Source organism: Lissotriton vulgaris, chromosome 4_2 (assembly GCF_964263255.1).
Source record: "Lissotriton vulgaris chromosome 4_2, aLisVul1.2, whole genome shotgun sequence".
NCBI classification, from domain to species: Eukaryota; Metazoa; Chordata; class Amphibia; order Caudata; family Salamandridae; genus Lissotriton; species Lissotriton vulgaris.
Window position 1 is genome coordinate 24,884,654 of NC_141692.1, and position 14,958 is coordinate 24,899,611.

Consider the following 14,958-nt stretch of genomic DNA (forward strand, 5'->3'; position numbering starts at 1 on the left):
ATTTCTGTTCCTAATGTGAAGCGCTCTGACGCCCTCGGGTAAAGTCCGCGCTATATAAAAATGCACAAATAAATAAATAATAAATAAAATCTCCTCCTGTATCAGTTCTGTTCCTAATGTGAAGCGCTCCGACACCTTCGGGTAAAGTCCGCGCTATAGAAACACGCATAAAATTACTACTTTTACTTTCAGCATGCTGCACAGGGACACTGCTCTGCAACTCAGCTTAAAGATATTGTGAAACAGGCAGAGTCAAATAGCTTTCGCATAGGCGTGACCAATTGGCACTGCCAATGCATGTTGTTTTCCCTGTAGTTTCTCTTTCCTGTAAGTCAGGGCTTTCCTGGAAATGAAGGACTGATTCCGAAAGTGAAAGCCTCTTCGAGCCGCCCCTCCTTTGATCGGATGAAGGTGGTCTCATATCCGACAGCTCTCATCCGCCAATCAGCGGAGGCACCAACTCGGGTTTATTCCGAGTTTAGAGCTAAAAGGGCGCCGCGACGCGTGTTTGGGACACTCGAGAGAGGACCCCCGGCAGCAACGAGGAGCAGGGGAAACGTAAGGTGCGTGCCTCGCTTACTTCACTTGGTATTAATGCGGGGACGTTTCATGACGAGAGGGACTCAGCTCTGCCCGTCCTAGGGTTTAATGAGCGACGACGCGGTGCATTCTGGGGGTTGTAGTCCTCGTGTGTTGTTAGCCTGAGGCTGTAGGATACAAGAATGATGGAGCAGTCGATGCGAAGTAAACCAAAGATGAATGGCCAGGCCGGTGGCGGCTTGGGGTCGGGGCGGGAGGGGTAAGAATATTGGGTTTCCAAACCAACCATATAGAACCAAAGTACAGATGAAGATTAGGAGTAACTACATTTGTGTAGCGCTTCTTAACCCTGGCCAGGCTCCAAAGCGCTATACCGTGGGTTGGTTCATTGGTTGGTTTGAAGGTTCTTTGCTGTCGAGTCTGTGTGGGTCACCAGAGGGGCTGGGGCTCGGACCCTATTTGAAGTTGTAGCATCCCTGCCTACCTGCAGGACAAGCTCAGTGTGAGGAGGGGGCGTGGCCTAGGAAGGGGCGGAGCCTCGTGTCAAGAAATACCGACGAGGTACTTTTGACACCCATCCCCCACCCTCCCAAACAACAAGCATTGGCAAAGCCAATAGGTCTCGCCTTTGGGACCTTAGAAGTGTTTAGTCATTGCGTGGGGGAGAGGGGAGGACACAGCTTCAACCCCCCCCCCCCCTCCCGTTGCCGAAAGTTGAAACACTTACCCAAGTAAGGGAGCTCAGATCGGGGGGGGGGGGGGGGGGGGATAGAAATCGAGGGGGCTACAAGGAGCCATTATCCTGCCCACATATACTTTCAATCAAACATCTCTGCCCCAGAAGCGACTGCGCGGACATGGGGAGTAAATCTGCGGGGAATAACCGGAGGGGCAAAAGGCAGGACAAGTAAAGCTGTATTATGGGGCCATGGCTGCTGCAGAGATCTGTGTGTGCTTGCAGCAGCAAGGTAGCCCAGCTGGTTAATGCACCTGCTGCAGAGATCTGTGTGCGCTCACGAGGTCTACCCTCCCCACAGCAGCAAGGTAGCCCCACTGGGTAATGCACATGCTGCTCTGGGGCTTGTATTGCATGTAGATAGCTCAGCCAGTCACAGCTTGTGTTGCTGACATGGTTTTGTTATCAAGTTACAATTGTTTGAACTGTGCAGCTCACCGAGTTCGGAACCCAGTGCCTATTTAAGTACTGTTTGAACTCTGACCCGGAGGTGCGGTTTCTTTCTGGGTGGTTTGTTTTCTGTAGCGCTTCCAGCAGAAGCAGCTGCTTCCCGGCGCTGCAGCGGCCAGCACTGCACGGCAAGAATGCAGAGGGGGGGGGGGGGAGCGGGGGGCGGACAATCAATCAGATGTCTGTAAAGCGCCACTCCTCACCCATACGGGGCTCAAGGCGCTGGAGACCCTTGCGGCTGCAAGAACAGTCAACCCTCTGGCAGGAGGGGTGTGGCGGAGGGTGACCCCTCTGAGGGCAACAGGGAGGGGGGAGCAACTGCCCCGTCTCTGCGCAGCGGCGGAGGAGTCTTGGGAGCCCCTCCTAGCCTTCTGTCCTGCCAGCCAGCAACACCCAGCTAGGCATTAGACCCCTGCCACTCAACAATACCCTCCATAACCAAGTATAAACAAGCACGAGCAAAGGCAGTAGGTCTGGCCTATAAGAGATGAGCTTTAGCAATGGAGGGTGGGCGGAGCGGGGGAGCACCCGGACAATGGAGGGTGGGAGGAGGAGCTGGGGAGCACACGGACAATGGAGGGTGGGAGGAGGAGCTGGGGAGCACACGGACAATGGAGGGTGGGAGGAGCTGGGGAGCACACGGACAATGGAGGGTGGGAGGAGCTGGGGGAGTACACGGACAATGGAGGGTGGGAGGAGCTGGGGGAGCACACGGACAATGGAGGGTGGGAGGAGCTGGGGGAGTACATGGACAATGGAGGGTGGGAGGAGGAGCTGGGGAGCACACGGACAATGGAGGGTGGGAGGAGGAGCCGGGGAGCACCCGGACAATGGAGGGTGGGAGGAGGAGCTGGGGAGCACACGGACAATGGAGGGTGGGAGGAGCTGGGGAGCACACGGACAATGGAGGGTGGGAGGAGCTGGGGGAGTACACGGACAATGGAGGGTGGGAGGAGCTGGGGGAGCACACGGACAATGGAGGGTGGGAGGAGCTGGGGAGCACACGGACAATGGAGGGTGGGAGGAGCTGGGGGAGTACACGGACAATGGAGGGTGGGAGGAGCTGGGGGAGCACACGGACAATGGAGGCTGGGAGGAGCTGGGGGAGTACATGGACAATGGAGGGTGGGAGGAGGAGCTGGGGAGCACACGGACAATGGAGGGTGGGAGGAGCTGGGGGAGTACATGGACAATGGAGGGTGGGAGGAGCTGGGGGAGCACACGGGCAATGGAGGGTGGACAGGAGGAGCTGAGGAAGCACACGGACAATGGAGAATGGGGGGAGCGGGGGATGTGCATGGACCATCAATAGTGGGTGGACCTGGGGAATCACACAGACAATGAAGGGAGCTCGGGAGAAGCTGGGGGAGTACATGGACAATGGAGGGTGGGAGGAGGAGCTGGGAGCACACGGACAATGGAGGGTGGGAGGAGGAGCTGGGGAGCACCCGGACAATGGAGGGTGGGAGGAGGAGCTGGGGAGCACACGGACAATGGAGGGTGGGAGGAGCTGGGGAGCACACGGACAATGGAGGGTGGGAGGAGCTGGGGAGCACACGGACAATGGAGGGTGGGAGGAGCTGGGGGAGTACACGGACAATGGAGGGTGGGAGGAGCTGGGGGAGCACACGGACAATGGAGGGTGGGAGGAGCTGGGGAGCACACGGACAATGGAGGGTGGGAGGAGCTGGGGGAGTACACGGACAATGGAGGGTGGGAGGAGCTGGGGGAGCACACGGACAATGGAGGGTGGGAGGAGCTGGGGGAGTACATGGACAATGGAGGGTGGGAGGAGGAGCTGGGGAGCACACGGACAATGGAGGGTGGGAGGAGCTGGGGGAGTACATGGACAATGGAGGGTGGGAGGAGCTGGGGGAGCACACGGGCAATGGAGGGTGGACAGGAGGAGCCGAGGAAGCACACGGACAATGGAGAATGGGGGGAGCGGGGGATGTTCATGGACCATCAATAGTGGGTGGACCTGGGGAATCACACAGACAATGAAGGGAGCTCGGGAGAAGCTGGGGGAGCACACGGACAATGGAGGGTGGGGGGTGCTGTGGAGGGACATGGACAATGGATACTGGGTGGAGATGGGAAAGCACATAGACAATGGATAGTGGGTAGAGCTGCGCAATACATGGACAAATAAGGGTGGGTGGGTGGGGATTGGAGGAGCACAAGAACAGTGCTGGAAAAGAGCACAGACAGCGGGTGGTGGGCAGATGGTGCTGGGAAAGCACATAGATAAGAAAGAGTCTACAGGTGGGGCAAGAGAAGAACCTTGACAATGGAGGGTGGGTGGGCACGCCACGAGAGACACACAAACAGAAGGTGGACGGGCAGGACTGGTGAATCAAATGGGTAACGGTGGGTGGGTGGGCAGGGTTGTGGGTGCAAATGGAGAAGGGTGTTGGGAAAGCAAGAATGGCAAGGGAATACGAGTGGGGAAGAAACACGAATGGTAAATGAGAGTTGGTGAGCTCCGTCACAGCTGCCTACTCAGGCTCCTGACACTCCCCTTTTATACTAGAGTATCAGCTTCCCTTTGAGATAAATCTAATGCCCACAGTGCCAGTTTAGACCAAATATTTTTGCCTGCTCTGCTTGACAATCCTACTCATAACTGTTGGGACAGAAAAGTCCTCCTCGCGGTAACAAATGTGCACCCCTTCCCTGAGTGCCACAACTGTGCTGATGTCTGGATCCCTAATGCTGATTTTTGTTGTTATAGGCCAACCCAGATCAAGCGTGTGTGTCGTGGCATGGGCCTGTCTCACGGACTATGATCTTATTGGAAAGTGGACTCTTGAGACTGGGACTACTTCTGGGGCTTCCCATGGATGTTGCCTGTAGTGAATGGAGAATGATCAATATTGCTAGGAATGAGGAGGGAGTGAAACCTGGGGGAACCATCTTAAGAAATACTAGAGCTCCAACTTCAAGGGGACTGTGTAGTTGTTTGTTAATGTTATATCACTCCTTTGTGTTTATAGAGGTAGAAATTAAAAAGTTATCTTTTTTCTTAAAAGTAAGAATTTGGTTGGACAATTATTTACTGATTCTGCTTCACACATTTTGAATTGTGAGCCTGTGTTAATTTCCCTTTATCCGCCTCCCCCTGAGGGAGCCTTGGACCATCCAACCACGTTACTACTGAGAGTAGAATGCAAAAGAACTACTTGGCCCATGCTGAACTTGACCCTTTCTTCAGGGTCACCCCCTCATTTTTTGCCTTCATCCTTCTATTTTTGCTGAATTCCTTTTTTTGTTGCCCTTAGGACTATGTGCGCTTTACCAATGCTAACCATTGCTACAATGCTTTTTATCTCCTGTTCTAAACATTGGCATATTTACTTTACTAATAAGTCCCTAATAAAGTACACAACGTGTGCCCAGGGCAAATAATTTAAATGCTACTTGTGGGACTGCAGCACTGATTGACACCCACTTAAGTAATCCTTTAACCATGTCTTAGGCCTGTAATTGCAGAGCCAGTGTGTGCAGGTTTGAACTGCCATTTCAACCTGGCAAAATAACCCTTTTGCCAGGCCCAATACTTCCTTTTTAATACATATACTTCACCGTAAGAATATGCCATGAACAGCCCAGAGTGTAATGTATTTAAAAAACAGGACATATACATTTAAGTTTTACGTATAGTGATAGTGAAAAACTCATACACTCTCTTTTCACTACTGCATGACCTAACTCTCTCATAGGGAAACATTATAGTAATTTCCAACTGGGAAGAGATAATTCTTTCAAGTTTAGTGTCTCTGGAAACACAATTTAAGATGCAAACTCCTATAGAAGATGGATTTTAAATTACAATTCTGAAAATGCCACGTTTAGAAACTTAAAAAGAGCGATACAAAAAGGGATGATGGGCGGAGCGTTTGAGCAAATCAAACACTCACCCTCAGTCAACTGATCTGGGTTTAATCCATCACCATTCTTTAGCTCACTCCGCCACCCCAGTTCAGACATGGCCATATGCAAATAAGTCTGACCCTGTGCCTCACGGGAACAGTCCAGCCCGAACTGCCAAGCCATGTCTTCCCTGGACCTGAAACAAGCATCCTGGGACCGGTTGACTGTTGACTGGGTGTGAGTATTTGATTGGTTCAGATGCTCTGTCCATCATCACCCCCTTTTGTACTGCTTTCTTCGCCATAAGTTGGCAGGGCATGCTCAGACATTGAGTCCCTTGCTCACTTTGCCACTGGATTCAAGCAAGCCTGGCTGAAGACGGCTGGAATGCCAGAAACTGGTCCTTGGAAGCTTGATTCCGGTCCAGGGAAGGCATGGCTTGGCAGTTCGGGCTGGACTGTTCCCATGATTTGCATATGGCCATGTCTGAACTGGGGTGGCAGAGTGGGCTAAAGAACGGTGATGGATTAAACCCAGATCTGTTGACTGGGTGTGAGTGTTTGATTGGTTCAGATGCTCTCTCTGTCCATCACCACCCCCTTTTGTACTACTTTTAGAAACTTATCCCAGCAAGATGATGGACGGCGTACTGAAACTTTTCAACCACTCTTTCCCCCCCCCCCCCCAGTCACAGATCTCGGTTTAATCCCTCGTTCTTTTGCTCAATATGCCACCCAGTTTAGACCCAGCCCTATGCAAATCTGTCATGACCTTGTTCCTCATGGGAACAGTCCCGCCGAACTTCCAAGCTGGTTCCTGCCTGGAATGGAAACAAGCATCCTGGGATTGGTTTTGGTGCATTACCCCTCATCATTCAGGCTTGGTAGAATCCAGTGGCACAGCGAGCAAGGGACGCACGTCTGGGCACACCCTTGGCCACTAAGGGCGAACATATCAAACACAACACTGTCACTGGATTCAAATCAGCCTGGCTGATGAGGGGTGAAACCCCAAAAGCTTCTTTCTGGTCTAGAGAGGACCTGACTTTGCAGTTCAGGCTGGACTGTTCCCATGAGGGACAGAGTCAAGACAGATTTGCATATGTCTGGGTCTAAACTGGAGTGGCATGGTGAGCAAAAGAAAATTGAATTTAATCCATATCTCTTGACTGGTTGTGAATGTATTGATTTGTTCTGTATTCCGTCCATCATTTGTGTGTCTTTTTGCTTTCTCGCCCTAAGTGCGCTGGCTATCCCCACTCGTGGGTCCCGGTCTCACTGTGCCACTGGATTCAAAGTAGCCTGGCTGATGAGGGGGGGACACCCTGAAACCGGTGCCAGGATGCTTGTTTCTGGTCCAGGGATGGCCTGGCATGACAGTTCAGGCTGGACTGTTCCCATGAGGAACAGGGTCTAGACTGATTTTCATATGGCTGGGTTTAAATTAGAGTGGCATGGTGAGCAAAACAATGATGGATTTAATACAGATCTCTCGACTGGGGGTGAATGTATTGATTTGTTCCGCATTCCGTTCATCATTTGTATCTCTTTTACTTTTAGAAAGTTAGCATTTTCTTACTTTAGCCATTTGGTGCCTGTGCCTGTCTTTGATCACATGTCTGGGGTGGGTAACAAATGGGCTTTGTGTATTCCCCCTATACATCCACAACAATATAGATATTAGGTATGGTTTGATGGGCCCTCCTGGCAGGATGAAAGAGAGGAGCTGGACCTAGCCTCACACCTGACTACGCTGTGTCCTTTGCTCAAAGAAAGCATAACCCCCTGTAGTGATTCTGGAGCCAGTGCAGGCCCTTTTTGGGCTTCAAAGGCTTTTCTTTGCAGTCCCCCTCTCCCCCACACTTCAAAGGTACCACTGGGTACAAGAACTGGACCTAAGACACTACCACGTCAGGACACTTTTGGACTTGTGGATACTCTGCCAGGAAGAAGGACTGCTATGCTGCTGGAAGAACTGCCACTCTGCTGTACTGCCACTCCAAAGAAGATGCTGCCTTGCTGTGCTGACCTGCAGCCCTCTGGCCTGGAGAGCAAGAAGTGGACCTAGAAACCACCTTGAATCCAGGACCCCACAGTGACTCAAAGGGCCAGTATGCTGGCCTCCTGATCTGAGCCTCAGGGACATAACGAGCTCCCCGCGGCTCCTGGACCCCTCTTCAATAAGCTCCTGATCCCTAAGAGGCTTCTCCCAGGTCATGGGTCCTTGGAAGTGGCTTTTAAGCATTGAAAGTTAAGCTTTTGGGCTATTCGCGAACAGGCCAGTTCGCTCCGGAACCTTGTCACTCATCCAGAAATCCAGGGCGAGCAGCTGTAAGTTTGTCTCAACACACAGCAAGAAATGTCTGCCTGCATGGATTGCCATCGAGAGGCTTCATCCTGTTTGTCCGCTCCTCGCATGCCGCCGACCAATGCCAGCAACTCTTTCTTTACTTCTGGCTAACTTCTTCCCTTCAAACCGGACTCTTGGCACACGTCTTGAGAATGTAAAACTTCAGTGGGAATAATCTGGAACTGTATCCAACCTTCCGTCCATCGTAGTTGGCTTGAACGTTTGACTTTAACGTGGTCCAGGGTGACCAGGTAGCCGCAGTTGGTGCTTTATGCTTTTAGGCGCTGTATTGTAGTTTATTCTTTAAAGATGTATAGTTCTTGTTCTGCTGATTGGATTTTTGTTGTTTTGGTCTTGTTTTATTTATTACATTCAGATTTAGTTTTTTAAACAGGAAACATATTGTGCTATTTTCACTGCATTACTGTTTGAAGGGATGCATAGATACTTTATACACTGCCTCTAAATTAATTAAGGAGTTTGCCTGACACTTACCCTGACTAGGATTGGGGTTACTGATTGACCAGGTCTCCTACCCCAGTCAAACAACCACCCGATTTCTAACATTGGTGTTCAGTGGCGGGATAAGGATTTGTGTGTCATATACTAACTTGGTGTACACTACCATCCCACATATTTGCAAAAAATACATTTTTAGCTGGCAACATGGATGTCTATACTGTGGCCCAGCTCAAGAATTTCTTCAAAAAGTTTGGATAACCTGGCCAGACAGCAGATTCCAGCAGTGATGGTGGCACCATACCTGCAGTAATTGAAGGAGAAAAGAGTTTGCATACCCAAGGATTTGCTGCCCAATTATGTGGTGGGAGATGACATAGACAAATGGTTTTCTGCCCACGAAGTTGCACTGATGGTTTACCAGGTACCTGAAGAGTACTGGGGGAGGTGGTCTGTGGAAACACATGTCCACTGTGGGGAGGGACACACTTCTGACATTAGAGGTTGGGGACCAAACCAAGTACACCCCCAGGAAGGTCATTTTACTTGCAAAGTTTGGGCTGAAACCTGTAAAGTCATTCCAAACGTTTAGGGACAACAAGAAGCTTCCCAGGCATTCCTGGGTAGATTTTGTGGATTACTCCAGCATGGCACTGAATTGTTGGGTACGGGGCAGTAAAGATAATGATTTTGTTTGGTTGTACTATTTAATTATGAGAGAGCACATGCTCAGTGTCGGTTTTTATAGAGTGTCTGCTTAACCGAGTAATCTGACTGACACGAGGAAACATGCTGAGGATGCAGACCTCTGGGCTAGTACTGGAGTGTCAAGAAAGGTTCCTGCAACTGACCTCAGAAAGGGTGGTCCAGGTTCTCCCTAGAAGGAGAGGGAGGTTAAAATGATCCAGGCAAGTCATAGGGTAAGGGCGAGCAAATGGTTTGCATGCCCCATCTGAGGAACAAGGTGATTGTTCTGGAAGAGAATGACCCAGCGCGCCCCGTTTCCTGCATCGCTGCTTTGAATGCTTCCAGTTAGGACACTGCCATATAGGTACTGCTTTTCTATATATTGTGTTAAGTTAGCATGAGTTTATTAAATGTTTAAACAACATATTTTCCTTCGGCTTCAGTTTGCACACGACACATAATTGTTATTGTAGCTTTCAACCTAGACGAAAGATGTGATTTATTTGAGAATAATATGTTATTGCTCTGATATCAGTTGTGCTTGGTACACTTGGTACACTGTCTGCACACTGAGAACTGCACCCTTTAAGAATAACCTATCACAAGGTTGCTGGGAGGCCTGATCCTCGCACCACATTAGACATAACACAAATAATGTTGCTGCCAACATTGGGCTCTAAGCGGGTTTAAGATAGAGTTACTGAGAATGCAAAAACACACTTGGTGCTTCGCATGCAGAGAGTTGGTAGCTGATGATGTGATCTTCTTCTGCTGACATTTAGAGGTATGGGCCCGCCCTGCTAAAAACCCAAATGAGACCTTCTTAGATAGAATTTAGTATGCTAAATAGGGTGCGCGAAATATAGGTGATACAGATTTCTATAGATTTTTGCATTATAATATGCTATCACCGTTCGCTTACTATGGATTAGTGACTATGCTGATAACTCTGATTTTTATAATATGTATGTTGGTATTATATAAGATTCTGCGTTTGAGAACCTTGCATTGAAAAATAAACATTTCAAACTTGCACGTGTGTTCTTTTACTTCCCGTTGTGGTTTGAAATGATTATAGAGCGAAAGAGTGTTCATGTGTTCCACGATACCTGAGGTATTCAAAGTTCATGTTCTGGTTTGTCTAAGTCATTGGGAGTTCGTTATGACCAATGAGACACTGTAGCTAGTCGGTAAGGGGATTTCTGATACTAAGGTGAGTTTTGGGTCACCCTAATTCACTAAGGTTCTAGATCTCTATGCACAGTTCTGTGGGAGAACGGAAACCCTGCTACAACACAAGCATTGGGGACTCTGTCCAAAGACATCACCGACTGGTGGGACCTCTCCAGGGGCTGTCAGTATGGCATTAAGGGCAAGCAGTCCCCAGGTCATGGCACGATCACCCTTAGCTGGGAGCTGGACTCAGAGGGTACGTTGGTGATCCCTGAGGGTGAGATTTGTCACTTTCACCTGGTGAAAGTGAATGGCATCTTAGTCACTTCTTTGCGGGACACCAGGGCTAGCTGGCCCATGATAGAGGAAAGGCTAGTTTCTTCAGAGGAGTACACTGGCCAGGTTTGTTCCACCCTATGGCCCTGTACACCTGTTATGGGGAGGTGACACCGAGGAAGGTCATAGTTAATTCCCAGATGCCCACAGTCTACATCCTGTGGAATAAGTTGGCCGGGGAGCTGAGAGTAGTGGCCGCCTACGGCACCATGACAGTTCAGTTTTCTGGAGGTACCACTCCCAAAAATAGGGTGCAGGAGCCCAGATGGAAGTAAAGACTCACCCCTGTCTCCTGTTCCGCCTCAGGGCACAGCCCTGGGTTGATTTGCCAGTGTCAGGATACTGTGTGAAGTTGGCCTTGTATATGCTGTCCACTAATTAAAGTGGGCACCTTGTACCAGTCTAAACAACCGTTATTGATGATTAGGTTACAGACAACCTTTAGTAAAAGCTATCCTAGTGGTAGCTGTGGAGAGCAGCCTTCAGGCTGAGTCTCAAAGGAATGCAAAGCAGCTTGTTTTGCGAGTCTATAACCCCCTGTAAAGTAACTTGTTTTACCAGTTTATAACCTCCTGAATGGCCAAATAAAAGAGAACCACTCAAGTTATATATAAAATATATGTATTTATTACTAAATACTCTCTACTAACCTCTTTATGAGATTAGAGAACAAAGCACATAATATTACAGTACTAAAATGACAGTAAATAGCACAATACACAGCGGGCTCCAGGGGAGACCGAACCATATACTAAAAAAGTGGTATAACCACCACAACTTGACTAGTCATAGTGCCTAGAGCACGTAGAATCACTGAGACACTGAGACCCCAAGGAACGACTCCAGGTAGTGACACAGTGGACCCATGGGGAAAGCGTGTAGTGTGAGAACACAGGCGCGAGCTCCGTACAACTCTATGGGAAAGTTGCGGTTGGAGTTTTTAAAGTTTAAAGAAACTTGGGAGAGAACTTTGAGCAAACCCTTTTAAACTTAGAAGGTACTTAGGCCAGCACCAATGTGAGCACCGGAGTACTTGCATTACCTAACCCAGTGAAGCCGGGTGCATAGGTGTCAAATGGTGTCGGGAATCTTCGTCGTTTTCAATGACAAGATGCTGCAAAGTGCTGCTGCTGTAAAGAGGAAAAGTGTCCGGTGTGATCCAAACCTGGATCAAAGCTGAGAAGAACCTCAAAGCAGAGGGGACGGAGTCTGGGTCACTTGCCTGTGACCAGGGGCTCAGTAGACGAATGCTCACCGATGTCAGGTGTTTCAGGTGAGAAGAGCTGAAGCTTGACTCTGCAACCATGGGGACCTGGAGATGTCGAGGATGACCAAAGTCTGCAGGCGAGCTGTTCCACGAAGGATGTTCAGTGCTGGGGGGTCAGTGTCCGGATTGAACATCAACAAGCCTTGGCAACTGCAACCCACATAGTCAGAGAAAAGGTGCTTCAGTGAGGACCAGCATGGTCCTGGGGACTCCCAAAGCAATGGAGAGTCAGGGCACATCTGGAGCAACCAGATAAGCCCACTAAAAGTTAAAGTTGCCTTCACAGGGACCCACAGGCCAACGGACCAGGGATCGCGAAGGGACCTCGAGAGGAATACCAAAATACCAGCCCACCGAAAACTCGTGGAGTGTAGGCTGGTAACCTTCAGTTGAACCACTGCTCGGGGTTTTGACTACAAGTAGCCCAAAGCACAGCTTCAGGGTTCGCCGGAAAGCAGATGCTTCTGCAAATGGACAAGGTACCCAGGGGTACAGGCTGCACGGTCCCCATGAGGGATACGGGTCTCAGGTTTGCTGAGCACACTAGTCAACCTCGGGACACTTGGAAACCCACCTCCTGTGTTGCAAAAGTCTTCAGGATCTTCCGAGTTGCAAACTGGTCAGATGCATCTTTGCAGGGGAGTAACTCCTTTACTCCAAGGGAAATTTTGAGTCATCTAGCGCAGTGTAGATCGTCGAAGTACTTTATTTCTGTGGCAGAATTTCATCCAGGTAAATCTAAAGTCCTGTAGCCAGGGTATCCTTCTTTATACCCAAGTAAGGGGTGGGACAAACTCTGGGGACCCACCTATGGGAGCGTCAGGACAGAGGGGTGGCTACAACCATGTCCTTTGTCCAGTTTCGTACCAGAGCAGGAGCCAATGGCCCCTGCAACCGGTTTGAGCTGGAGTATGCTCAGGGACACCAAATGTGCCCTCAGTGCAGACATCAAAGCACTCTCAGAGTGCACCCACCCAGCCCCAATACACTAGAGCCTGTCTGCTCACACCTCCCTGTGACAGGAAACCTATTGTCCAGCATTCCCCTGCCAGAGTTTCATCCACGTCTGCGTCACTTACCTACTTTATAGAGTATATGTAAAGCCTGTTGAACTGCTGTGTGCTGAGCTCTCTTAGCTACATTCTCCATGCTCTTTATACCAGTCCTGTTGTAAAACTCTGCTTAGCCACTTCTAAAGTCCCCTCTCTATTTACTGGAAGCACTAATGCTTTTAAACCCTGCTACTTACCCCGTTGACACTTACCATGTTGTTTCTGCTTTTTTCTTATAGGTCCATCCCCTGGCTGTGGTAGTCAGTGTACTCTCTCCAGGGATGATGCCAGGTAAATTTTTTAATTATGCTACAGAAAGATCAGGACTCACATACATGTTTTTAGAATAGTGTGGCAACTGGTGGAGTACGGTCTATTGTTCACAGAGCCCGCTGGGGGGTGCAGGGCCGGCTTTAGGGCAGTGCGACTAGTGCGGCCGCACTGGGCGCTGACCTGTGGAGAGGGGTGCTGAGACCTCAGGGAGGCGTTGTGTTTAGCAATATCTTATGATGTGAGAGATGAGGAGCAATTTTGCTGGTGGTAGTGAAAGAATCCAAGGAGGCGGTCATGGGACGTGGGGGCGCCAAAAGTGATTGTCGCAACTGGCGCCACCAGTGCTAAAGCTGGGGAGGGGGGGGGGATGGGGGTGTGACTTGGATTTTTAGACTTTGATTCTTATGAAGGTTGATGACTCTTCCTCAGCTTAGAGGTCATACTCCCATTTGTGTAGAAGTGTGTCCACTGACCACTGCAGTCATTAAAGTTATCAATTCACAAGAGAACAATGGTAGTGAAGTACTAAGTATATGGGGCTGCCCGTTTTAAAGTAGTGTAGGCCATTTTAACAAGAAGCAACACAGTGCAGCACAGCAAGTCACCTTGCTGAGCTGCGTTACAGGGAAATGGGCCGGAATGCACTGTATTTATCAGAAAACAGCGCATTCCTACCTTTTCCCAGCTCTAGCGCACAATGAACTGCCTAGCGCCAACGCAGGCACCCTTTGGCGTTAGGCGCCCTGGCACCATGGTGCAGGGGTGCCTGTGTTGCATGCCGGATTGTTTGTGAATGGAAGAGGTACCTTTCTGCACAAACAGAATCCCCTGAGCCATTTTCTTCTTTCTATGTGTGCAGCAGAATGCAGCACACGAGAAAGAGAGAAAACGAGGAGAAATAAAGATATTTCTCCTCATTACTCCATTCCTGGGAAGGCACAGCATTTTCGTGCATACCTGGGTCTACCAGTAATCCTTTATCTGGGAGTACGCCCAAATACATTGGTGTTGTGTGGGAACACCCACACAATGCACATTGAATGAGGCACAGTAGAGTCATGTTGTGTGGTGCAAAAGCAACACAACCCTTTTGATAAATAGGGCCCACAGGATTGTTAAAGGGACCGATTCACGTAGGCCTTACATGTAGTAAAAGTATGAGTGTAAAGGCACTGCTCTGGTGGTGGAATCTCTGCACGTGAGTCGGAATCTCCGTACAGCGCACTCTCTGCAGTGCGCCTGGTGGTGATTCCGCCACAAGTGTGTAGATTCTGCCATTACTGCGGAAATTCCGCACTTGTATGTCTATTACGTGTAAATCATTTTGCGGATTGGGCGCAATGTGTATTGTATCGGGTGAACATTATCCATGATAGAGTGGTGAAGTGAAGTATTTACTCAGGCAGGTAGTTGTTCATTGGTGGAGATGGTGTACTGTAGGCCTCTATAATAGAATTTCTGTAGAATGTCAAACCACTTTGTAGTTAGTTGTGGGACTTACCTACAGTTGTTGTATTCAGTAGAATGAGGGAGGATAGTACATTATTATATGTTTTTTACATACACAAGAATTATTTTTAAAATGTTTAGTATATACTTTTGTTTTGTTAAAGGTGTCTTTAGTAAATTCTCTTACCAAGCCAATAGTTATACTGAGTAGCCTTTTTTAGGTAAATAATTTATTTGATAACAACTTAGTTGTTCTGAAAACCTCCATGTAGTAGACGTTGGTAAAAAACCTGTGTCCCTAAGGACATTTCTTT

General features: G+C 49.3%; 1 protein-coding gene across 3 annotated transcripts in view; it reads left to right on the plus strand.

Moving 5' to 3' along the window:
* Nucleotides 1–408: 408 nt before the first annotated feature.
* Nucleotides 409–14,958, plus strand: part of LOC147718175 (uncharacterized) — a 376,315-nt gene continuing 361,765 nt past the window's right edge. Inside the window, exons 1-2 of one of the 3 annotated variants that reach the window (XM_086919269.1) lie at nucleotides 409–563; nucleotides 13,162–13,213. In XM_086919269.1, coding sequence (XP_086775395.1) covers nucleotides 13,204–13,213 — 10 coding nt within the window. In that variant the 5' untranslated portion in view covers nucleotides 409–563; nucleotides 13,162–13,203. The remainder of the gene's footprint in view (nucleotides 564–13,161; nucleotides 13,214–14,958) is intronic. The other 2 variants (XM_086919267.1, XM_086919268.1) reach the window with 2 other exon arrangements.